General features: G+C 37.1%; 1 protein-coding gene across 3 annotated transcripts in view; it reads right to left on the minus strand.

Moving 5' to 3' along the window:
- Positions 1 to 608: 608 nt before the first annotated feature.
- Positions 609 to 26,855, minus strand: part of CC2D2A (coiled-coil and C2 domain containing 2A) — a 64,237-nt gene continuing 37,990 nt past the window's right edge. For 2 of the 3 annotated variants that reach the window (XM_056334856.1, XM_056334876.1), the window contains 17 exons: positions 24,566 to 24,658; positions 22,554 to 22,645; positions 20,650 to 20,817; positions 19,061 to 19,166; positions 17,539 to 17,648; positions 17,323 to 17,419; positions 15,953 to 16,051; positions 13,201 to 13,377; positions 10,609 to 10,629; positions 9,308 to 9,511; positions 8,726 to 8,815; positions 7,813 to 7,926; positions 6,198 to 6,332; positions 3,890 to 4,012; positions 3,193 to 3,251; positions 2,548 to 2,725; positions 609 to 1,497 (listed from right to left, as the gene is read on the minus strand). In XM_056334856.1, coding sequence (XP_056190831.1) covers positions 1,309 to 1,497; positions 2,548 to 2,725; positions 3,193 to 3,251; positions 3,890 to 4,012; positions 6,198 to 6,332; positions 7,813 to 7,926; positions 8,726 to 8,815; positions 9,308 to 9,511; positions 10,609 to 10,629; positions 13,201 to 13,377; positions 15,953 to 16,051; positions 17,323 to 17,419; positions 17,539 to 17,648; positions 19,061 to 19,166; positions 20,650 to 20,817; positions 22,554 to 22,645; positions 24,566 to 24,658 — 2,055 coding nt within the window. In that variant the 3' untranslated portion in view covers positions 609 to 1,308. The remainder of the gene's footprint in view (positions 1,498 to 2,547; positions 2,726 to 3,192; positions 3,252 to 3,889; positions 4,013 to 6,197; positions 6,333 to 7,812; positions 7,927 to 8,725; positions 8,816 to 9,307; positions 9,512 to 10,608; positions 10,630 to 13,200; positions 13,378 to 15,952; positions 16,052 to 17,322; positions 17,420 to 17,538; positions 17,649 to 19,060; positions 19,167 to 20,649; positions 20,818 to 22,553; positions 22,646 to 24,565; positions 24,659 to 26,855) is intronic. The other variant, XM_056334866.1, reaches the window with a different exon arrangement.

The following is a 26,855-nucleotide window of genomic DNA, read 5'->3' on the forward strand; positions in this document are numbered from 1 at the left end:
CTGCGGCTGGGAAGGTGCAGCTAGTGGTCCTCCTTGCTGCTAGGTGGTGGTTTCTGTGCAGACTGGTGGAGACAGCTGAGGACTGAATCGGCTGCAGAACATTCTGTTTGCTTACATGGTGTTTCTTCTACACCCTTCTCTGAAGGTGAGCTGGACTAAACTGGGGAGATGTCATCAATGTTGTTCAGCAAGGCATCACGTGATGACAATGTAGCTACTCCTTTCTGCTGGAGGTTTACAGAGCGGAACCTGTGGCAACAACCCTAGGCTCTAAGCCAAAGGTTTTGGTTCTAGAATTCATTGGACTGAATCTGGTTTGGAGTTAAGCTCAAGAATAATCTTAACTTTGGTAAATTCTGATGCTTGTTCTTCCTAAGCTCACCACACGATCACTTTCACTTGAAAGAGTTTGATTAGCAAGATAACTGCAGTAAATGCAGTGTATTTATATCGATATTAACAGTTAACACCACTATTTTCATACTAATATGCAAATTTGATTTGTACTAAGCTGTTCTTTCAATAATCTTTTACTAGGGTAACTTGCAGATGGAGTATGAAATCCTTAAAGTGGTTTGAAGTCTTCTATAAAATGAATTTGCCTCCACTTAAGTTTTGGTATAAATATTTATTAAATACTTTTGTCTTTAACTTCTAAAGAAAACATTGTTTTACACCTCTAAATGGTGCTAGCATTATACAGATGCTAAGCATAGAATAGCAGATGAAGAAGCCTCTTAAAAATTGAAGTATGGCCTTCACTTGACGGCTCCTTGGTGCATAAAATTTGTTTATGGATAAACAGTCCTGATCTTGATTCAGGAATTAAGGTACTGGAAAACTGTTAAGTATTTGTATTTGCCAGTGTCTTTGAAGAAGGTCTGTAGGTAAAATAAAGTGACTAGCTAAAAACATAGTCTTCAAGGCACAATTCCAGGAACCAGCTTTCACCTGAAGATAAGGCGGCTGAACTCTACCGTTTTACTCTGCACTGTCACTGTATCACCATCACACTGGACACATGTAATGCTTTTAGGAGTGACATGTGCCACGGGGAGCTTTAAAATAGTGTATAAACCCCACCTATTAGTACTGGAACTTTAAGCTGTCAGTCTCTTCCTTAACAGTAATACGTTATTATCTTCAGTGGTTGCAGGGTGACTAAAGCTCATGTGTTTGCAGCTACTAAAAATCAGGTTGTCACGTGGTTTTTAAAATCCTTGGGCTACCTCAAAGCAGCAGTGGGAGAAATCTGTTATATTTACCCCTACATAAGCAAATTTCTTCAGGTATTCTGACTAGTCTATACTACCTATTTCGAACAAGTGAAGCAACATAAATCCATACAGAGAGAATATTTTGGGGATAAGCATGAATATACACGGCTAGAGCAAATTCAACATTGGAAATATCAATTGTATGAACTCCAGTGCTGTGTACAGCTTCTATTAAAGGTCTTACTTCAGAAAATGGCATATGAATAGGAAATCCGGAGACCTGCGGAAAAGGGAAAAACACATAAGGTAAGAAAAAGTAAAGGCACCTGAACAAATATCTAGTTTTAAAAATCTGGTTTACTGTGCATGTAAATTTATCTTTTTCTATTGCTGGCCTGGGGAGATGCAATAAAAAAAAGCATATTTTGTATTGTAATACCACCTCCTGATCTCATATACTTCAGGCAAGCTTCTGACACTTTTCCTCTTTGGTCTGGGTTAAGTTTGGAGTAAAGGTGTTTAGAAATCAACTAAAATAAAGTTACATTAATGAACACATAAGAGGCAGAAAAGCAGCAAAGTTATGCTGTTAACTGGTCTTATTCATTGTGTTTTCCTGTCTGCACTGGCTAGGGATTTGAGGTGGCAAATGTCTCCTGCCCATACGCTAAGTTCAACAGGAACGGAAACCTCAGCTCACTTTGAGTGTTGCTATAGTTGTGTACAGTATTGCCACCTTGTGTGTTTTACCAGAAGAGCAGAAGGACCTAACCTTGACAATAGCCTGGAGGAAGAACAGAGGAGTACACTGGTGGCTGCAGGGAACACTTAAGTAATCTGTCTTTTAAATAGAGTGGAGCAGAGAGCAGAGAACTGAAGTGTGGGCTCTTACACCTGTAAGTAGACTGTGTAGCACTACTTGGCATGAGTGCCAGGTTCTTGCTGACCAGCCCTGAGAGCTAATGCACCAATCAACCCGTAAGCAGCCAGTGCTAGGAGACTGCACTTCTGTGCGTTGGAAGTAGTGACTGTTGTGTTACAGCAATACTGCAAGACCAGTGCAGCCAGTTTATCTTCACATTCTTAGCTTTATGTTCACCAAAGTTTTTATCTTCAACATCTACAAATGAAATAAAATATTCTCACTCCTTCACTTTGTAAATGTTACATTGGTTTATCTTTGGTATAAAAACTCTTGTGTTTTTTTGGTAGTAGAGGAAATAAGTAGCCTAGGATGCTCTTCTGTATCACAGAGCTGTGATACTAAATCCTAGGGATTTAGATTAGAATCCTAGTTCTATGCACAAGACATACATGTTCACAACTGTACCCTGTAATCTCCTAGCTGCTTTTGGAGCTCTGCCTGATGGTCGTCTTCTACATTTTTGCCTTGGTTTTGTTCCAGCAGCGGCAAAAAGTTACGTAAGGTAGAGGTGCAGTATCTGTTCCAACGAGTTAGGTGCCTTGGTCTCCATTCCATAATCTTCTCTTTTAATATTTTTTCAATTCTGCAATAAAGAGACTGATTATTACAGTCCTAGTATTTAACTGGGCATCTGAACTGATCTCCATTAATGCACTTAGTATAGATTATGGGGGCACAGAAATGACCTCAGTTAATTTACCGCTACCAAAAAGCAATGCTGACATAGCTATATGGTGCCTGCATGGTCAGCAGCAGAATGAGAGGCCAGGGGCTTACAACCAATCTCAGGTTACACCCTCTCCTCTCATCCCTCTCCAGCATTTTGCTTATTAAGAAATGGTAAAGCAATGATTCATCAGTTCGTTCTATCTGGCAGTCTTTTATTACAGAGAATTAAAGAAAGTCCTATGAACTACAGCTCCTGATTTTTTGGGGGTTTTTTTTAGGCTGTCCCCCAATTCCTAGCATTCAGAGCAGGTTCTTAGGATGGAGCATATTCATACCTCGAGTGATCAGTACTGACAGCATTTGTTCTGGAGATAGAATTACCTGGCTTGTAGTTCCACTGCAGCAGCCTTGTCTGAATGCTGATAAACCAATTCTTCAGGCTTGCAACAAATAAAACAAATATTAAAATGTGCAATCTTTTCTAGCTGTACAACATAACTAAAGTTACGTACTTGCATGATGGTACTTGCATGAGTTCACAATTATGCTAAAATAACAGATTTAGTAGAGACATGATAAAACATTAACTAGATGTTTGTGTATCGTGCTGTGGTTTGGGTTTTTTTCCCTGGTAAACTTCAACTGCTTATAGCTGTGATGAACTAGAAAAATTACTGTTTGTTTACTAAGAATGTGCATACAGCTTGAAATAACGCCTTTCTGGCTGTAAGATAAAAGTTGGCATTTCCTTTATAGTACCAAGCTACTACTTTAGGTATGCTTGTGTTAAAGATTTGTCCTATTTACTTCACTGTTGTCCTGAGGTCTTACTCTTACATGAATAGTGAGAGGACAACAGCTGTGCATTCAATCTGTATAAAAATGAATACTGCAAAGTATTTGGGGGTTTTTTTGGTTTTTTTTTTAAGGAATACCTGGGAAAATTTTTTTAAATCCAATGCTATTACATAAATATTTTTTACCACAGACGTCCAAAGAACTTAAGTCTCTGCTTCTTTATACTAAGTCTGTGATCTCTCAACCTCTCAAAATGACTTGGTAATGGATCCATTAGTACCTGAACACTGTGGAGACCAGGGTATGGCAAGCTTCTTGAAAAGAAAGACTTCCAGTGTTTTGTTCTGCTGATGTCAAAATTTATCCGTACTGGGGCATCATACTCTTGCATATTAAACCAAATCTACAAGAAAGCAAGTATGTTTTAACCATCGGCATATATAATCTCAGCTATGGCACACATTCCACTTCCACGGCAGTACAATACTATATAATCTTGACCTGTGGCAACTACCAGTATGAGTTGATGTGGAACAAGGCAATCTTGTATAGTCACAGCTGATGTGCAACTTCTGCATTCTTGCATCAAAAGGGATGCTGCTGGCCTTGTGCTTCTGAGTACGGGTGGAGACCAGGGTATGAACAGAAGTACCGTCTGCAGTTGGCAACTCTTCCAGCTGAATCTTGTTCTCCTGTATCTCCTTCTCAGTGCCTCATCTACTGTGCACCATGGCAGTTTTTATGATTTCAGGAACTTTCTGCCTTTACCATCGCTTCATCATTGCACAGTGTTGGGTTACCATATACTCTAGAGTTTCTTCAGCTGTCCGGAGCTGCACTTACACCCCTCTGGGTTGCTACACAAGTATTTTCTGAATTCTGGCAAAATTCTTCTACCAGCCCAGCGCTGTGCAGCTGTGATACCTGGTGGCCTGCTGCACCTCCAGCACCGCTGCTATTTCAGTCTTACAATGCAGAATATAAGCAGCTATTGCAAATACACATGGCTCCTCCATGTGTTTTATCATCAAGAGGAACCTATTTCTTGCATGCCCCTTCTTTACAGACGTTCAGTTTGGTTTGTGTTTGATCTTAGTCTGAAGCATGCAAGCATTGTAGGCTTCTTGTTCAAAACAACCTTTAAATAACTACTGCTAAGGCTGAAAAATGTACCAATTAATAGTGACCTTTTGTAACTGATCGTTCTGCATACAGCCTATGTGACACAACATAGCTGTTTTTTCCGGGGTTGGATATGAATGAAGTGCTATCACTCTGCTAGCAGCACACCTGCTCAGAGTCACATCTAGACTGGAATGTGTTGCCTTGAAAGACATGGTTGAGCTCTGTAGTTCTAGGTTAGCTGATAAGCTTGTCAGTGCAGAAGTCTTTAGTTGCTTCTTCCAGCCATTAGATTATGTTTTTCTTAACTGTAAGTTTAGTACTACAAAAAAACCCCCACCAAAACCACCCACCCAAACCAACTCAACCGTTTCCCAGAATGCTTTCAATGACAGAACTGACACTTTAAAAATAAATATACTTTAGAATATTAAATTCTCATCCAAAGTCAGGATTTGTGTTTAGAATAAAACGCCAGAAGACCGAAAACCAAAACTTACAATGTATGACACTTCAAATTACTTTTCCAGGTATGTTTTCAACACAGAAAATAACGTTTGCTGTGTTTCAGTACAAAATGCAAGCCTGACTCACTGTTTCCTTATAGTGTTTCAAAAAAACCCTGAGGCATAAACGTCTAAACTTAACTTCCAGTTCATTCAAATAAAACCTAGGGTTCTCTTTCTTTTCACTCTGGTTTTAAACTCGCCTTCGATCTTTCCCACGTCTCTGCCTTGCTGTCAGGGCCCCAGAAGCTGTGAGGGTTTGCTTCCAGCCAAGTCAGGAACCTGCCCAGGGTTTCTGCTGCAGCTGTGCCCAGTTCTGTGGCTTTTGATTCACCTGCCCAGAGCTGTGCGGCTCTTACAACACCTTCTCTCCTCTCCCCCCGTGCTGTCTCACAGAGGGTTTCCAGCCGCACAATGAATAATATCGCGTGAACGTGCACTAGTATTACTTGTATTTTATCGCAGATAAATAGGAGGACTTAACACCAGGCAGAAAATCAATGCGGTTTTTGTGCCTTGTAGTGCCAGCTCTGTGTTCTGCACACTGAACCATTCAGGGCTGTGCCTTCCGTTACGTATGCAACTCAAGTGACCACTTCCAGTGTGCTTCATTTTTCAGTTTGCAGATTAAATGTAACTATTAGCTTTGCTGAATTACTATGCCTCAGCTAAACAGTGATAAACTTAGGCTATCCAAGTTGGAAAATAGGTAAGTAGAACCCAGTAATGAAAACTATTACAAATGAGAATCATGATCCACCTAAATGCTGCTTAAAAAAGAAATCTTTCTTAATTTAAGTATTTAAAGTAGCTGAAAAGCATACTTAAGATTAAATAAAATCACTAACATGACAGCCTAAACATAGTTACATTAATGAACGAATCATGTATAAGGTAAAGAAAAATACCAAGTTACCAGCTCTTAGTGTATAGAACTGCGACAAGACTAGGTACACTTACATTATCACAGCTGATCAGACAGTACACATTTTGTAAGGGGCAGAAAGTATCATACTGCCCATAAAAACATCCAGTACTGGGATTCCAGATTACATATTGGCTTTGTTCCAAAGTTAATACATATGCAGTTGGTCCCTAGGAAGAAATAAAAAAAAAAAGTATGAGAAAGATGGTTTAGAACTGGCTACAAAGACAGTATGCTTTGCATTGTTTGGAATGTAACATTTTTACTAGTGAGATGAATAGTACTTTTTGGGGCAAACTGACTGGAAGAATTTACAGGTTCATTACAATTCAACCAACTAACACACAATAATGTGCTCTCTGTGTCTTACATGGCAATGACACAGCCCCCAGCCATTCCTGAAAGTCGAGGTGGTTCAGCTGCAAACTGATACAGAATTCCACATACAGGCATGTTTAATGTATGCCACTTCAGTATCAGCATGTCCTGCTTGGCTACTGCCACAGCTCTTATCCACGGGCAACCTATGGGTTGAAGGACTGCTGCCTAGGCAGCGCAATTTGTGCCTCATCCATCCATCAGCCTTCCCTCATAAGGAACTTCCCAGCTCTCTCTTTATATTCTCTAACAGGAATCCCTAAATCGGTCACCTATTTTCCTGTTACCTCCTACATTTTCCAGGTACCTTGAAATACCTGGAATAATCCCCCTTCTGACAGCATGCATAAATTGAATGCTTGAAGTACTACAATCTCCATCTGATTTTTGAGTGGAAGGAATCTACCTGAGTACCTGTTCCTGCCACTGTGGTACCTCAGAATGTGCTGAAGAGACTAGTTTGGACCAGATTTTTACCAAAATTCTGTTCAGCAAAACTTTCACATGTGTTTCATTTGAGATACTAATGGTGGAAATTTGCATTATAAACAGCCTTGCCATCTCTTTGAAAAAAGCGGTACCAGTTACTTGGAAATCTAAGTGCTTCCCTGACAACAAATGCATCTCCAAAGAGGCAAAACATCGAAATGTTTTAGTTCTTAGCCAGTCTAAGATGGATTGCTGCCACAGCAGGCTCACAGCAATGACCGGGTACATAGCAGTCCAAGGGAAAGCAAACTGCATAGCCTGCCTGCGTCACAGGAGGCAGATGAAGATTGCCTTGTCGAGCCTGAACAAATCTGTCATTGCTCCAGCTGCACCTTTGCCATCAGCTGGAGAGAGTAAGAATCCTCTCCTGCCACCTCTCAACCTTTACCCAATCCCACCCAAACGCTGTCACAGTCTGTGTATCCACAACTGCGACACTGTGAATGGACTGTCTCCATTACCTGGATACACCATGTATACAAGCTCAAGTCCAGTCCAGGTTTACAGATGCTTGGTAGTATACTATGAGGATGACAGCTACAACCAGATTAACTGTAAAAACATGGCTCCAGGAAAAAAACCAGATGACACTCACACTAAGATATACTTTCAATTTATTTTTTTTTTCCTTCTCTCTGAAAAGAATCAGTTCCAGCAGAACCAATGTGAAGATAACTTCCTGGAAATACGTGCCAGCAAGAAAAAATTCTACCCCACTGCTGGGAACCAAAGACTTCACAGAATAAAAGTTAATATACAGACCAAATGAAGAAATCCTCTTACCTCAGGAATAGCATTTCCAATGATAAGCCAGGCTTTTTTCCCCATACCAAGAAAATAATTACACAAGAGCACAGCATGTTCTTCTTCATCTCCCGCCAGAAGATAAAGAAATTGCTAATTAAGGTTAAAAAAAAAAAAAGAAAAAAGTCTTTCTATGCAGTTATCAACTGTGTTTTCAACTGACAACATTTAATAATGTTCCTTAACACTTCTGAAGCAAGAGTCCTCTCAGATCTTTGCAACTGATCTTTTTTGTTTATCAGGCAATGCTTCAACATGCAGGATGAAGAGTGAATGCTGTGAAGATACATGATGCAGATCTGAGACTTTACCACAGGAACCAGGGTCTTTGTCTTTTGAGTTATTCTGAATTTTGCAGAAAAGTTCTGAGATGGTAAAAAACTGTGATTAACTTAATGTCTGCTGTTACTCTATAGATGACAGGATTTATTTCTATGTGATGGAGAAAGCTAAATATCCCATTATTTTTGCTGACATTACATGCAATGTTTTTTTCTGTAGTTTCTTGGAACTACAATGATACATTTTAAGTCTAGTTTTAAAGTCTCCATCAGTTAGCATCCTTTCACTTGTGCATGACTAGCCATTTTAGATTGTTTTATAACTGAAAAACAACAGGAAAAGCTTAAAACCCTAAGCATTCTTAGGGTGAATAATCTGCAAGCTATCAAAGATCAGGATTAACAACTTTTCTCAAGCTTTGGTCCTCATTCTTTGAAATAAATGGCTCATAAAGAAACACAGTCCTCACAATAATAGAATCACAGGATAATTTAGGTCTGAAGGGACCTCAGGAGCTCATTTAGTACAATCTCTCCCTGAAAGCAGGGGCTGCTAGGATGTTACATCATATTCAAGAGGATAAAGAACTTCTGTTTAATGCATTACTTACGTCTGACGTACTCCATAAATCACAAATTCCAGCAAATGACACACTGTCTGGCAAAAAAGGAATCAAAGCAACGTATCGAGCCACCAATTCCTGCAAGAAAACAAAACAGAGCAAGTCTCTCCTTTGTTTCATGACAGACAAATCTAAGAGTAGTAGTATTATACCAGATGTGAAACATGTTGCTGTTTCCACAGGTATCAGTGACAAAACACTGACTAACCTCATTAGTGTAGCACCTAGCTCATTTTAGAACTTGCAGCAAAGACTGATGATTTACTCCCATTGAGGTTTGGTGTAACTCTTTTTTTAAAGGACAATACTCATTAATATACCTATTTTTTTCCAGAGAGGGCAGATACCCTTTTCCAGCATCATTACGGATAGAATTAGTGTGTATCACATGTAAGTCATTACTGCTTTATTTTGTATCTCCAGTTTTTTCCTTTAGAAAAAGCATAGCCATACAGCAGACACATAAAAATGGTATGTGCCTACATGCATATGCATGGGCACATGCACGTGCAAACACACGTTCTGAAATCGATATCCCAGAAACTTCACTATCTTTTCTAAAGTACTTACTGCTGCTGTTTGAGAACTATTTGGGACAGCATCAAGAAGCTCCTGTGGTGGATTCAGAGGTTTGATATATCTGGTAATAAAAACTGTCTTCCCACTGAGGTCAATCACTGTTGTTAAGCATTGGCGGCTTGGAAACATTGATGTACATTCAGCTTCATACTTTTCTGCTGCCTGGAGCAATTTCTCATCTTCTTGGGTATCAAACTTCAAAAGACAGTAGAATTTATACAAAAATAAGTTTATTTATAGTTTGGGCTTAAGTCTTTACTGTATTTGGCCTTATTTCAGTGTAAAATTCTTTCCTAATAGCACTTTGAACTTGCCTTGGAATAGATACTTCAGCTCTCAGACACGTAAGAAAGGTCAAGGTAATGGAAAACCAAGCAATTTGCATTTACTTATGAATGCACATAATCACCTGTACCTACAAGCTGTCTTTATTAAAGCACTGAAAACATAGTAAAAGTTATGGCCAAGTGAAACTGCAGGGATGCGTGTGTAACACCACATATTAATTCAAAGGTAGACAATTATGGTTAGGTACCAGTCCTGTGTGCTATTCACATAGCACTCCAAAGCCACAATTGAGGTTATTCACAAAATCCCAGTAATTCTTACATAAATAACAATTTAGTAATTCTTATATGAACAACTGCAACAACCTTGCACAATGCCAACATATTTGAAGAGAAGTTCCAAGTAATTTTTAGACGGATCCTTATAATTCAGTTGTCAGAAAATTCTCATGTTTTTAGATGAGATTTTCCAAAAGGAAGTCTGGGCCTCAAAAATCACATATTAATTATATAACAATGACAATTATTTACTCATATGTCACTTAAGATGTCATCTCTTAAAGGTATTGGGATCAGTCAAAAGAGTTTTTTTTAATCTCCTTAGAATCCCTTGTGTATATTCTGGTGATGCTGAGAATAAAAGCTCATCCTTCACAATATTTTTGTTCAAAATACACCACTTTTTGTCATTTTTTTTTTACCCTCTTCTCAAACTAACCAGAGGTGGAACAGCTCGGCACTGCCCTGTAGCTAGACCTCAAAGTCTAGCAGAGAAGGCAGACATTGGTGATTCTTCTCAACCGTAATTAACAGCTGAAATGTACAGCCTCTAGCATTTTGTAAATTTAAATGTAGTAATTCACTGCAAGCATTGCTGACAAATAAACAGCTACTATGTCAGAGTCAAGTACTGCAAAGTGCAAAAAGATTGCTGAATAGCACAAAACCAAGCTAAATCTTAAACAGGGAACAACATACTCTCGATTTAATTTATTAATATTGTACCTTCTTAAGCATTTCATTCATCTATATAGAGATTCAGGAGGGACAGCAGGAAAGAGAGGAAAAATAGGTAAGCAAACAAAAAAAGTATCATAAAATTAAACTAAAACTAAGCTTAGCATCCTAAACCAGTACAAGAATATTTCAAACAACTGCAGCAGGAATGGCTAGTAATAGCAACAAAGGACAGCAAAATATTTAGTTAATTTTTGTCATTTTATGCCAAACACTTTCTGTAAGTAGTATATCTGTTGCATTTGGGGAGTTGCAGCACAGAATTATAACTTTTTCAGTCACGGTGAGTGTCACAGTTAAGCACATGTCACTTTAGTAGTGTTTTTATATACTGATTACCTAAGATAGAACAGTCTCTTAATGAATTTGGTCCTGCTTTACTTAGTTTCCTCTAACATGAAATTATATTTTATTGTTTTCTATCTATATTGCTTTGAAAGAAATGTACACAATTTTCAAATAATCCAATGTTTGCTGAAGAAATAATTTGGTTTGGCTTACTATCCAAGGTAAATAAATCATCTGCTGCTAAGTAAAATTTTCATAGGATTAGAAAAATCTCTAATTCAGAGTGAACAAAAATCTGGCAAAGTTCCTGTTGATTTATTCATCACAACTGTTTTTTCCATTGTTCTTCAGATTTTAGAGAAAAGGTCTTCTGTGCCAACAGTTTTCTTACCTCAGCAAGATTTTCCTTATTCCTGGTTTTACTTTGAACATGCTTCAGTGCCAATGCATATTTTGTGGTATGGTTTAGCTTTCATGGAATTACAGAACAGCCCAGGTCGAATTACAGAAAGGAGCTCGAAAGGTCCAGCATTTTGTGGGAAAGGGAGCCTAGATGAGATTATTTAGCACCCTGTCCAATAGCATCTTGAAAACCTCCAGTGACAAGGATTCTACCATGTCCCTGGGGAGATTGTTTGAGTGAATAATTGCTCTTGCTGTAAAATATTTCTTTCTTATATTGAGATAAAACTTCTCCAGCTGCAACTTGTACCCACTGCCCCTTGTCTTCTCAGTGTGGCTCCTTGTGAGGAGAAGCTTTGACATGTAGTATTTCTTGTTACTTAACAACAGGATTAATTTCCTGTGTTGGGATTTACTGTGCTTTGATTCTTTGCTGCATCTTCAGAATGGAAAGTACCTCAGTCTCTTTCCAGTTCTTTATGTCTGAGTTTTGGCAAGGGGCAGTTAGCTCCTGTCTTCATAGTTGAAACGGAAGAGAACTTACATCAGGAAGGTCTATGACTTTAATAAAATAGACTGTATTTTCCCCTCTGAAGTGTTCAGATAAATTCTAAATTTAGCTACCAAACTGCACCATTTTACTAAGCATTAATATAACACACAACCTTTTCATAACTAAGCATCGAACTGCATGTATGCAAGAAAATCTGAACTTTGTTCATTATTTAAAGAGGTCAACATTTGCAACATATAGTCCATAATATTTTAATATTCTAATATATATTATAATAATCTAACCCCTTATTTGATTTTCTATGATTTTTCTCTTGAATCACTACTGGAGACAGGTCTTTCTATAAACAGAGATCTGTTTCCTTACAAATTCAGTATATCTTTTCCCCAGAAACTAACTACTGTATGTGAAAATGAAGACTATGAAACTCTTGAGTAAGGTCTCATCTATTAAAGGTGCTTCAAGGCTGTTAAGTTTATATTTACAGTTTCAAGTCCTCATAATAAACTTATAATTCAAACTAATTCACTTTTAAAGGTATCCATGAATGTAATTTATTTTCTTTATTTTCAACAGTACTGAATAGTAACAATTGCCACAGTATTGCATGAGAGCAAGAAACATAGGACTTGGTAGTTTCCAAGTCCATAATTTAACAGGAAAAAGGGTTATTAGAACACATCGTGCAATTTTATATTTATTCTGAATTGGAAAAGAATGAACCGCTGCTGTTTGTGCATGAAAAACATACATCTTTGCTGAATGGATCTCAAAATCACTACATAATGTTATGCAGAATAGCAAGCAGTGTATGCATTTTAACTACACATTGTTGTTAGTGTAAGGCACTTATGGTAATGTAAACTAACTGAAAAAAAAAAAAAAAAAAAGAGATTCTATTTAGAAATAATTATCTTCAAGATCTGGAGGGATGCATGAAACCATAAATAATAAATGCTGCATTTGAATAGTATAAACATAGAAGCAAGAAAATACTGTGTTTGCACCTGCCACCTCGTTTTTATTCACTGTTCACCAATACTTACATGAATACTTTATTGTTCACAGAATAAAATGGGAAAATTATATGCTCACAGATAATGAATGCAAATTTGCTTTCTGTTATACTGGAACTAGATATCCTGGTGAAAGTTACTTCTTATGCATTAAGTATCCATCTAACTTAATGGTACATCCAATTAAATTGAACTGAGCTAAAAGAAATAATGAAGTAAAACACTCAGAATTTGTATTAATGTCCTTCTGTACTTGTATTCATGTCCTTTGGTACACTAAGCATACCTGTTTATATGCATCTCAAGGACTGCACTACTGGAAACAAAAAGCAAGAATATGATGAATTACTGATTAGTTACCTTCTCTCTGACTGGCTCTCCAGGAATGAGCTGTGGTTCAATGGTAATGAACAGTGTTATATATGAGCCCTCACTCAGATTTCGCACAGAATCATAACCTCTCTCGATTCCCAGGTTCTTTTCTTTGCTGTAGCCAAGGAGGACTGGAGGAATATTCACCTTAAATGTACCATCAATCTACAAAATATACAAATACCCCTTATTAGAAGCAAAAAAGCAAGATTCCTTCTCAAATACATTTGCTACTTGTATTAAAATATTTCATTCCTTTGATTTCTTTATTACTCTGAATTACAAAACAATAAAATGAGAGAATATGACATATATACTGATTAACAGTGGGGAAATATGAGGCATCTTGTTAAATGTATTAATTACAACTGGATTTCAGTCTCTTGCATATTACAGACACCAGTATTTAATGAAATGGAAATCATACACACTAATTCTTAGAGAAAGAAGGAGTGCTAGCCTTCCACTGTTTTCCTTTCAAACAGCAATCTCCGTGTGGCCCTATTTACTGGCAAAATTGACAAAGTGGCAAAGCAAAAGTTGCAGGACTATGCTTCTGAAAGAAGCATCACAGCAACAGGTTTTTGCCTACGTTCGAGTGGTGTGGGAATGATGCTCCAGCATCTCACAAATGGACGCCCTTCCATGCAGAACCTGCTGACATTTCTTGGGTGCAACTGGAACTGGGCCCATTCAGCCAGCTTCCTCAGGGAAGGGTGCTCCGATAGACTCACCAGCCCGTTGCACCTCCCTCTGCCATGACAAATGGAAGGCAAGTCTTTCTGAAAGGTTGTCAGGCAAGAGATGGCATGCCCCAGACTTGCTCAGGCATACGAGTCTCAACAGTGAAAGTACATAACTTTTCTCTTAAAGTGAGCAGATTAACTGCCTGATTTGGGCAGAATTCAGGTAACTGCCATCAGGAAGGGTATCTTCAGTGGATGTGAGAGATGAACAGATGACTCACTGGGCTGGCTCATCAAACGTTTAAGAATAAAATTAAGTTTTGATGAGGAGAAAACTCCAAATACAGAATTCCTGCTGCAGCATAGAACAGGATGAAGAAATGCTTCATTTGCTACTGAAATTTAATTGCTAGATGCACCTTGATATAATCACTGGACTGACCAGGGGTTTTCAAATTCAGTAAGAAATCCTGTTCAAATGAAAAGAATCTCTAATGCCGGGAAGATCCTTGCGGGCACTTGCACCGTGCTTAGGGAATCACAAATTTCAGCACCTCCTCCAAGAGAGCCAAGAGTGCATCGGACAGGAATCCTGGAGCTACTATGGTTCCACAACAGAAAGACTGATACACCAACAAGAATTGTGAAGAACAGAGGTTGATGTTAGTACTGGTAATCCTCAAAGGTGGATTATAGGCTGTGTCCTTCGCTACATAGTGGTAAGTAGCCTGTCAAAATATCTAAATCTGCCCAATAAGTCTCTCAGGACTGTGAGCAGACACACTTCTCAGGTGAATTTAATGCACTCAGCATGGCACATTTCCCTAAAAATAGTGTAAAGTATCTTGTTCTTTCTTGTTTGTTGACTTGTTGACCTATAACAACAGTGGTCAAATTATGTGACATTGTCTGCACAGGATGGCCAAAGATTCATGAAAAGGCAGCTAGACCTTCTTACTATTTACATTTCCTTTGAAGTCAATGAAAGCTTCATTCTACAGGGCACCGCAACCCTCAAACACCTGAATTCATTGATTAACCTCCCAAGATGAAGATAGCATATTATTAATGATCTAGCAGAAGCAAGTGGACTACCACTGGTTAATCATACACGGTCCACAGTTTCTCAGCAACAAGAACCCCATGTTTTCTTGAATCCCGTGACAATTATGTTCAGTCATGCCTTGCAAATGGAAAGCCCAAGAAAACCACTCTGAACTCCAAGCACTGCACTTAAATTAAGATTCCTACAGACTTATCCTCCACCCAAAGAATCCAGGAGGCTCACAGTATGTCTTAAAGCCCTTACAGTTCTGAGAAGTGCCCCATATAGCCAGAGAAGAGCAAATTAATGTGTCATTAGGTATGCAACTGATGTCAGAAACTTCATGAAGAAAGACACTGAGACTTTTGTCATATGATTTGATCTACACATGAAAGCAACTGCCCTGCAGAAAAATAATAATACAATAAGATTTTTGATATGAAAAAATGAGTCCCGAGTCCAGGATGGACAAAAATATGCCTTTCTGATACAAAGAACTGCATGTTTTACTATTACTCCCATGACTAACTATTGATTTCTCTTGAAGAAAGCTTCTCTTGAAAAGTTCTAAAAATGGAAAAAAGAAGGGACTGGGAGAGGCAAAGGTAAAAATCTGTGAAAAAAGAAGTTAGGTCAGGTTTCTTATCACCTATCTAGGTGATATTCCTATTCCTAGTTCATCTATCTAGGCTTTGCAATACCAGAGATCTCAAAAGTTCCTGACAAAACCATTGAAAGAATTTGCACTTCTAACCTCATTACTGAAGGAAGCCAGGCTGCATTGTCAGTGTAGAAGTACATTCGTTTACCTCTTCTCCCTTCAAAATGTTGAACTTACTGACAAATACTCACCAAATTTGACAAAAAACATGTTTCAAAAAACATTTGCAAACAATTCCATAAAAATAACAAGTACAGAGAACATCATTAATTCTGACATTCATTATTTGCCCCTTCCATTCTGTAGTTTTATATTTTAAGATATTTACTCCAAGGTATTAACACTTACCCTGGTTTGAAAATATACGGTAGTAAATGGAATCTTAACACATCCCAGCCAGCGTCTCTCAACACGAGTGCAGATTCCATTTCCTCTTTCATGATCATCCTATTAAAAAGTTGCCCAACATAAGACTTTGTAAGACAGCTTCATTTCCTTTAATTCAATCAACAATTTAATCAAGGCATTAATAAAAATTCTGTGGTTTAGTAATTTACTATAAATATCAGTTCAATTACTAGTACAGCAATGATTATTCTGCATGCCTTTCAAGCATGCCAGATGCTGAACAAATACGAGAACATCACTATCCATGATACAATGCGCTTGCACTTCAGGGTTCAAGTAACGTATAACCTGTGATGGACAACTCATAAAGCTGACAAGAAGTCCACAAGAGTCTTCTCAGACAAAGTAAACCAAGCTCTGGTCTTCTAATGAAATATTTTACTAGTATTTTAAAAAGCTTTAGAAGGCAAAATTGGAAGAAAATCTAATTAAACCATGTGGAACGGAAGCATTGTTGTCATGTGTATTGTCTATCGGGGATTTCCCAATCTAGTATGATCTGTCTACAAGTTATTTAAAAAAAATAAAATAATCTCTAATGGCTAGAGTGACATCTGAGTTTCGAGACTGTATCTTTCTTCCTTCTGCTTCATCAAATACCATTTCACTTTTAGGACAGAATTCTGTTTTTGGTGAAATGTGTGCATTATTTATTTTTGGGTTATATTTTCAAGAATGTTGAGTGCTGCTATTTTTGTGTGTGCTAAATTGACTAGGAAAGCTTTCAAGGTTTCAACAGGGGAAGGAGTTATGCCAACACTGACAGCTAACAAAAATTTCTTGTTACTAGGACTTGCAATTTTTATCTCATTCCAAAAAAATATTCTATACAACCAAAAGATGTTGGTTTGTTTTATTTTTTCATTAAACAACTTGTAAAAAAGGATGAGACAGAGCATAAAAAGATAGTTAATAAAAAATACAGTAACTGGAATTGTTAATTTGGAATTTAGTAAAAAATTCTGGTAAGTTTAGGAAGAACAGAATTCAGATGACAATTCATATTTTGCCTCTCAATTTTAGTATCTCCAATCTCATTAAATATCAGTAAAACAGATTACATACACATGTTCAATCTACCAGTAGATTATATAGTACAAGATTAATTTATACAAAGGTTAACACTATAGATTGCTCCCTCTAAGAATATTGCAGTATTGATGAGTCATAAAATCATAACGAATGAAAAAACAGAGGAAAAAAAGAGGCACAAGAGGGTGAAAGCTATTACATGGAGAAGTCTTATTCTGTCAACTTCAAAAAGCTTGTAATACTCTGTAACATACACTGTCATTCAGTTATGAACTCACCTCTCCAGCATCAAGAAGTACTTCATCAAAAACGTTAATAAAGATTTCATCCTTCACTGACTGCAAACTATGGGTGCTGTAGTCACCATTAGGAGCTCTGAAAAGGTTAAATAAACCAAAAAAGTGATTTGAACAGAGCAGGAAAATGTGAATAAATCTGCATGCTCAAACTAAATTATCATTACTCAGAAATAATTTTGTTTCATTTTGCCATACCTAAATGGAAGCTCAAGTTCCTCATTCCAGTTGGGGTTTGGACCTTCTGCTGCTGTTGTCCGGCAGACTGTTCGCTGAAAAGAAACTTCTACAAAAGGACGGACTAAAACCTATAAATAGGAATCAAAACAAAGGAAAAAGACCTTTATAAAAATTCATCAGAACGTATCAAATTACACATTTGCATTTATTATTTATTTACAAATTGTATTTAGGAAAATAAACATATACTTTGTGGAGATCAGGCTGGTCCACACCAAATAAAACTTTAATACACCTTAAATATTGCGTTTCCTAGGCTTCTAAGCATTTATGAAGCTTTAAAAAATATTTTCTATGTCAGTGTTTCCAAATGGTTATGTGTATTCAGAATATTTGACATATTTATATACACCAGCAAAACCACATTTTCTCCTGAGACTGGGAAAGTTACTGGCTACCTAATCAAAGGTAACTGAAACAGAACATGTGATCTAGACACCAGTGGAAAAAAGTACACTGGTGCCCTCTTATCTGTAATCCAAGGAGCCTACCACTACAATCCTGGTTTGTCTCTGAAACTGGCTCCTATTACAGATAAACAACGTCTACTACACACAACAAACCCCTAAATGTGATTAAAAATGACTTAATGGAGCATTTCACTAACATGCAAATGCATATGGCAGAATCTTTTCTACATTTCAAAAAGCTAATTTTGAAGGAAAATCATAAGAAAAGCAGCAAAACCCCCTGAAAGGCTTCCCTCTTCATTCAGAGGGATGCTGAATTTAATTCTCAATAGCAAGTAAACGTAGTTTCAATATCAGCCGTAAGAATGGCTGTGCTGGCTTAGACTATGAATGCACTGGGCTCAAAACTCAGGCTCTGAAAATGGCCAGCAGTAGGCACACACAGAAGAGCCAGAACAGAGCAGGCATACGTATCTTCTCCTATTACTCCTTCCAGGCTTCAGCATTTTCAGATGAAGGACTTTCCTAAGCCTGTAATGATTTTTCTGTTCAGTAACTCCCAACAGATCACTCTTCCAAATGTTTGTCCAACAGCCACTTCAACACTGGCAAACCTCTTTAATCCGCAATACACGTAAGCAACTTCTCCGGGTGCCTACTAAACTGCTGCATGAAGAATCACAACCTTCTGTCTGTTTTGAACCTAACTCCTACCAGCTTCATTTGAGCACCCCTCACCCTCATACTGAAAGAACCAGTAAAGAGTCAATGTTTATTCACAGTCTCTATATTACTCATGCCTCTACCATATTCCTCCTCCCTTACTCACAGTTACTGCTATTCTGGCTGAAAAGCCCTACCACTTTTCACTGTACAGTAGCCACGTTTTATTTCTGACATCCTTACTGCCCTTCTCTGAACCTTTAGCAGCTTCACTATTTTTCTGGAGATGAAGGAGCGGGCAAGCCAACGTCACTAATAAGATATCTTTCTGATGGTGAACATTACTGTCTGTGGAAAAGAGGAATGCTCATAACTTCAAGTAAGAAAATGTTAGTTTTCTAATATACCTGGTTGAATGCCCAGTCTGGGCTATCAGCTGGGCTCTGAGCTGATGGAGAGGCTGCAAACAGCTCATTAAAGGACCTTGAAGATTTAGATGGCTGGTGTAGTTTGCTGTGCGAGGAAACAACAAGAGCAAGAAAGGAGAGAGAGAACACATTACAAAATAGGAATCTCTTACATTCTGTATTAACCACTCAGAATTCTGGAAATACTTCTGATATTTTTATGTTACGACTTTAACCTTGGAAAGATATTTATTTGATCAAATAACATGAAAAGAATGCCAGAAAGGGGTGGTGAATGTATAGCTCTTGTAAGCCTCATTGCAAAAGAGTGCTTTGTGCCTGGAAGCTCTCTTCTGAAGAGCTTATCAATCCCAGGCTTCTTTTTTTCTTTTTGCCTCCCCCCTACAATCTCCTTGAGCTACAGGTTTTTCAGTTCAAGGAGATGAATCCCCACAGAATTTATAAACAGTGCAGACTTCATGGTATTCAGGCAAGGCCTCTACAACAATATTAAACCCATATGAATATTACACAATTGGCAAACCATGAGTGAAATAAATGTTAATACATTTACTTTCATAGTGTTTCCACATAACATTTTTGGTAATAACACCACAGTAGGTATTATAAAAGAGTAACTATTCATGGAGAATGCAGCTCAAAATAAGGTATTGTATAATGCAAAAAGACTGGGAGGGGTTTTTAGTTAGTTTTGTAATACTGATCATGAATTGAAATTTCCTTCCTGCCAACATGTTTCTAATATGAATTTCTTTTATCAGAATGAACGTCTTTAGAGAAGTCCAACAGAATCTTTATTGTAGCGAAGAGACAAAACAGCAGAGGACACTAAATACTGTATGCACAGAAACTGGTCAGCTTGAAAATATCTCCAAGTAAGGTGTATTCATTTTAGGAGAGAGAGAGAGAGAAAGCTTCACTAACACATTGCTTCTGGAACTGAACCAGACTGTTCAGAACCCCAGTATCTCCACATGATGCAGCATCATGCAGTTGCAGGCATTGCCTTAATGTGCCTGAAGGTAACGGTCACCTTTAAAATTAGTCAGAGCCAAATCAGGCTCAGTTGATTAACTTAAATGAACAGTTCACAAAGGAGGAGACCAACATGCTACACTCAGGAAGCAAATATAGTATCCTACGATGAAGAACGGAATTTTTAAATACTTGATTTTTTTGTATTTAATAACATAATTATGAATGAAAATTGCCCTGAGTATATCTAGAAGGCTTGCTTAAGGTATAATTAATCTGATATTACTGTTACCAGAGTTATAATGTTGTCAAAGCTATAAGTTACCTTTCAGACAGTTTTTTCCTCAAGCAGATGAATACAGGTTTTGGTAAAATATTTCTTGAATTTAGCAGTTACTGAGAAACAATCACATTATTCTACAAACTTACAAAACAGCAGTTCTTTATCATTATTAATAAAAAGATAAATACATGTTTTCATTATAAGGATAGAAACAACACACATGTCTGAATTTCAACATGAGTTTCAGCTGTCCTCAAAACAGCAGAAACCAGAAAATTAATCTGTACTGGAAACAGGCATTTAAACATACCTCATCACCTGTTTTCTCACTGGAATATCATAAGCTCTAACGATGTTCACTAAGAGTTTTATGTCTCCATCTGATAAATTCTGTGCTGTGACCTTCTTCCTTTCTTTTCTTCTTGGCTTTAATGGTCGTTTTGGCTCTGCCAGTTTAAAGAGGCTGAGTCCCAAAATACTAATAATCATAAAACAGATATTTAGTAACTTTTGCATAGAACCCAGCATGCTAGTGTTTGCATGACACATAGGCAAATTATGCACTAACAGAAGAATGAAATACATGCTCCTGTTAGTGCCATACAAAACTCTATGAAATGTCAAAATGTTTTACTTGTTTAGTACTACACTATCCAGATGTCTTGTATCTCAGAAATTGAAACTCAAATGTTCAAAAAAGTTTTTTCCAAAACCGGGTAAGATACAAATAGGACAATTACACAGCTTCAAGACAGACCTAAACTACACTGCTATAAACAAGGTATCTAGCAGATGACAACAACCACTGTATGCAATAGGCAAAAAATCTAATTACACAGCTATGTACAACAAACAATAGGCTATAGAAAGGAAGCAGAATGAATATACCACAACATACCCTGGACCCTCAGAACTTATAACCCAAGGCAAAGCAGAACCAAAGAGAGAAAAAAAACAACAAACAGGAAGAGAATAAAAAGCAGATGTATGTTTTGACATATCATTGGTATTAACTGCAGAAATTCCAAAATCTACATTAAAAACTAAAAGCAAATGACATTATTACCTTATACATAATAAAAAAATGACAGTAATTACTGTTAAAGTAACACAAAACCATGAGTTAGTGAAATATGTCACTAAGTAGACACTTTAAACAAATCATGTTGTATTTTAAATACACTAATGATATAAATTAGCAAATAGAATCCAATCTTAATTAGCATTCCCGATAAGAAAGTATCAATGAAGCATTTGATTTTAAACAACTCCATAAGCTGATTATAGTCTTGTTTGGATTTTTCCATTCAGTGATGTGAAAACATGAACTAAAAAAATAGGATGAACTCTTCTGTAAGACAGCATGTCTCTCTATCTCCAGCAGATGGGACTGTTTAGATTTGTACTGCTGATTGTAAAACCTCTGGCTGTACATTAAGGGTGTCACGTTTATAGTGAATAAAAGCCAGTTTTACATGAAAGAAAAAAAAAGTCACAACTTGTTTACTTACACAGATTTTAAATCGGCAACACTAATTAAAAGTCACTTATGCTGTGATGACTGATAAATGTCAAAATCAACACGTATGGGATTTGGAACAAAAATTCAAAGAAAGTGCCTGAGTAACAGAACAAATAATAATCTTAAAAGAAAGAAGTAGTAATTTCCAAACCCAGTAACATTTCTGAAAGCAAACAGCATATGACAACATTCAGCAACAGCAAACAGAAATACAAGAGAAGTAAAATAAAGAAAATAACTGTTAAAAAAATCTATTACGCATTATTTGCGGGGCATATGCACTGACTCTAAGTGAGCATCATGTGTAGAACCAGTAATAGTGGTGCTACCTCTGGCACTTGTCTGATACGTGGAAATCATTTCATCTGGCACCAGCTAGGACTATGCTCAGGTCATCAGAACACAGTCTGATGCATTGCAGAAGTAATGTGATATCATATAAATAACATTTAGCAGGATACAAAAACCAGCCTTTTTTTCCCTTTTCTGAAACATTTTTTTTTACACGCTTTCTATATCAATACACTGTCTGTACTGGCTGCGGTGTACATTGTGACTGGAAGTTGATATATTATACTAAACACACACACTAAAATCACATCAGTTACATCAATATATTTCACAAAAAAGCATCAGAGATGGTTTTACATTAATTTTTTTTTATTTAGAACAAATAAAGATAGCTCCCTCACCCCAGGCTGGGCATTTCCTCTTCGTTGACAAGGTCAGAAAGAAGGAAATGGTGTTTTGCTGTGAGGAAACGGTTTATTACTGATTCTCGAATCTGTGAATGGGGAGAGAGGAGTCAAAAGTACACGTCTAATCTAAACCCACTGCAAATATTTGCATTCTGCCTATTAAACACAAACAAAATGTCCAAATATATACATTCTTCATTTTTTACCACTTCTAAAAGAGTCACGGTCCAAGGAAAATTTTCTTCCACCAGATATTTCTTCAGAACATAATATGAGCTCATTTTCACACATTCAATGATTCTCTAGAAACACACTAGCTAGCCAGATACAAGAAGACATGAAAGCATACAATCAGAAAATTAAGTCTAATCTGCTTACAGGTCATCATCAGAAACAATCATAACAACAAATGACACTAACAGACGACTCTTTTTGATATCTAAATGAAGTTGCAGAAAAGGCTACAAAAAAAATCTATATGGTATTAGTTATGGAAAATAAAAGCAACACTTTGGACTGCAGAACAAATCGGTAAAGCCCGTATTACAAGTACTATGATTTCAAGTAAATGTTTAAAATCCTTAGTTCCTTAAATTTCTATGCTGAAGTCATAGACTGAAGCCCAGAGATGAAAGTCTTCCCTCTTCTCCTAACAACTGTGTGGAAGCAGACTGACAAGAGTACTGCCTTTGTCCTTTCTTCCCACCACTAATGCTAGTAATGCCGTTATATGCTGTGCTATTACAAGATAGTTACAGAACAGCAATAGCAATTTTCTGCTATAAATCTCCCTTTATTATTTTTAAAAGTTTGCAAGTTATTCTTATTTTATCCCTGTGTTGAAGTGATAGGCATATAAAGATCACATTACAGAATAAACTGAACTTCAGTTCTGATGTGAGCAATCTAATTTTCAGGCACAACTGACAATTAACAGAAGTGTGAAATATCCAAATATTATTTTATAAAGGCTACCTGTATTTAATCTAAAAGAGTGACACAAAGTACCATAATGTATGTTACTCTGTACTACTATACTATTACTCAGTGGGCTGCATAAACCACATTTCAGTACACACTTAAATACCATGCAAAACAAACAGGGCCGACACAGACATGACAGTTTTGTTAAAAATATTTTTTTTTATATTATCATACTGAATCTGGGCTCTGGGACTTGCCTGGAAGACTTAAACACTCTTTATTGTCTATAATTCTTTTACAAACCATTCTTTCCAACAGACAATTTGTTTTGTCCCACATCAAATCAACCTTATCATCATTATACATCTTGGTGGCTGGCTAGGATTTGATACACCTTTTGGTACTTCCAGTACTGGTACAAAACTGGTAGCCATGTTTTGCACTTGCTATTTTGCCAAAATAGTCTGAAATTGCAAACTTCTCTTGGTTATATGACCAATATTTTTCTTACAATTTTTTCGCCTAAGGATTAAAGAGAATGTCATCATAACAGAATGAACAGACTAGAAAAATATATTAAATAAAGGGGCAAAAGTTGTTACTCTAATACCACAACAAAGGTAGTATGATGGAAGCTATGCCTTCTGCCTTAGGCTGCAGGACAAGACACTTTCTGTATTGCTTTAAATGATTTTTAACAATATTTGGGCCACTTTCATGGAGATAAATAAGGTCTTAGTATCACAGCTTACAAGAAGAAAAACAGAGAAATCAGTGAATACCTGGGACACAACAGTAAAAATCTCTGGGACCAAAAAAGATTCTACAGAACTGCTAAAAAAATCCACAATGGCTAGTCATTTAGTATATTGCAACTTTTCCAATAACATTAAATGAGTCATTCACAAACCTCCACTTGTTCAATTAGACCAGCTTCAGGCCTAACTTGGAATCTTAAAGATGTCTGTAGGTTATGTTTAGAGATGAATCAGTTTTCAGTATTCATGGTAATAAAGCATCCAAGTACAGTAGCAACATAAGGTGTACAAAAATTTGGTGGATCCATATTATTTGCAGCTTACCTTCTGTAGATAGCTGGCAACAACTGCTCTGTGTGCATCCAGGTAATTTTTGCTGTCAATCACATCCCTCTCTTGCAGTCTCTTGTCATATTCCTAAACATATTTATTAGAGATTGTAATTAGATATATATTCAGTGCTTTATTACATACCAGAAAAATTGTAAATATTTCATTAATATTAATGTATGGATGACAGTAAACCAAAACAGATGTCAGAGGTTTATAAAGCTATTTTTAATGCTAATGTATACAGCAATAGCATTGCTAAACGTCCATGAATAGAGACAAGAATTCCATTAAGCTATGGGACTCATGTGGTTTAAATTACTATGAATTACTTGAAGATTTCACTATTTTCTTTTACAGCTGAACTTTGACCTGCTGCTGTAAACTGAAATTCTGTTTGAACTGGAAATAGCTTCTCTTACTGCAGCTGCAATAGGGAGAATCCTTTATAAATACGACTGATGCAGTATTTGTGGAAGATGTCCTGAAATCTGTACTGTGTTTTAATATGCGTAACTAGTTTTCATGGTGTCTAACACTGGGAGAAAGTCTACTTGTGGGAGAGTTTATTGAGAAACAATTATTGAAGAGATTTAATAGCATAATAAAAATATTTGTTTGTACATTATGAGAAAATGAAAGCTCTTCAAAGCAGCCAGAGCGTGAAGATTTTGCCTTGCCTGAGGTTTGATAAAAGGGTCTGTAGCCTAACCAAGGGGTGTGATCAATACTGGTTACCACCACAAGAAAAAGATTTATAAGAAGCACTTGGTTCTTGGGAAGAAGTATGTTAATGGAATATTTCTCAGGGTTGCAGTTACTATTCTGGTGGACTACAATGAAAGCTGTACTAACAGATGCAACTTTAATTCACAAGTTTAGGAAAGTGTCTCATAAATTAAGAAAAGGCTAGAGCTGACACTCAGCTTCTAAGCAAAACACAGCACCTACAACTCTAGGGGGTCTCCCAGGATCTGCAGCTTAATGGCAGTCTGCAAGTGAGGTTGGCTTTAGAACCACCGCTAGTTCTCCTGTAAAAGCTACTCAGTAAAATTAATCTTCAGGTCATTTTGCTAATGTTGTTACTTAAGAGAACATAATTTTTTCCTAAGATAAAGGGTCCAGGAAGCGCATTCTGGAAACACAGTGCTTCATTATTTCCACAATAAATCTTCAACTAACTTTTCCTGTGCATAATAATTATTGTTGAATGACTTCAGATTAGCAACAAAATCATGTAAGAATAGCTCTTCTGAGCCAGAAATCTCAATTTTTAGGCAGATCTAGCAATGATGAAGCTATAAGTACAATAATGGGAGTTAAATGTATAACTAGCTGGTACATGTATATGCACTGCTCCCTTCAGAAGACTTTTTACTGCAACAGGATTTAAGTAGCACAAATCATTAATTAGTACTTGTTAACTGTTAGTAAACTGTTGGCATTAAATAAACTTTCAGAGAAATCATATACTTCTGATAAAGCAAATACTCAGATACATACTGATTGGCCTCATCTCTTGTGCTGGACCCCAAACTGAAACCCTTCCCATTTGACCCAAGACACTTTATTTCTGTATCAAGACATTGGGCTTACCCACGAGCATGGCATGCTTTTGGATTACCAAAATCCTACAGCCCATGCTGCTGGGCTTATTTGTAGAGATGATGGACCCATTTGTTCTGAGGAACACAAGGAACCAAAAACATTAACCAAAATAAGATTTCACAGCATTGCTGCATATTAGTGCTGTACACTGTATAAAGGCTGGAAAGGACAAATACAACAGGATCACTTGGCGAAACAGCATGGGGGGTGTGGGTGCGGGAGATAATTTCATGGCCTAATTCTATTGGGTCTGGCTAGAATTAATTTTATTCACAGCACCCACTATGGTGCTGTATTTTGAATTTGTGACTAAAAGGGTGTTGATAACACAGCCCTGTTCTGACTATTGACTATCTGTAGATTATGGTTTAATGACAACCAACAATATGCTTTTAAGCAAAAGGCAATCCACAGGTTACATTAGGAATAGCATGGTCTACAGACCAAGGGAAATTAATAGCCCCTCCAACTGGGCACTTGTGAGGCTATACCTGATATACTGCCTCCAGTTTGGGGCTGCCATTTCAAGCAGCATGTGGAGAAACCAGACAGGGTCCACTAAAGTACTGTAAGGTAGTCAGAGGCCTAGATGACAGGACCTACAAGAAAGGGTCAGGATCTTAAGAGTAATATAAGTTGGAATAGATAGGTTGGTGGTCATCTGATCTAAACCCTC

The sequence above is a fragment of the Falco biarmicus genome, chromosome 1, assembly GCF_023638135.1.
Source record: "Falco biarmicus isolate bFalBia1 chromosome 1, bFalBia1.pri, whole genome shotgun sequence".
NCBI lineage: Eukaryota > Metazoa > Chordata > Aves > Falconiformes > Falconidae > Falco > Falco biarmicus.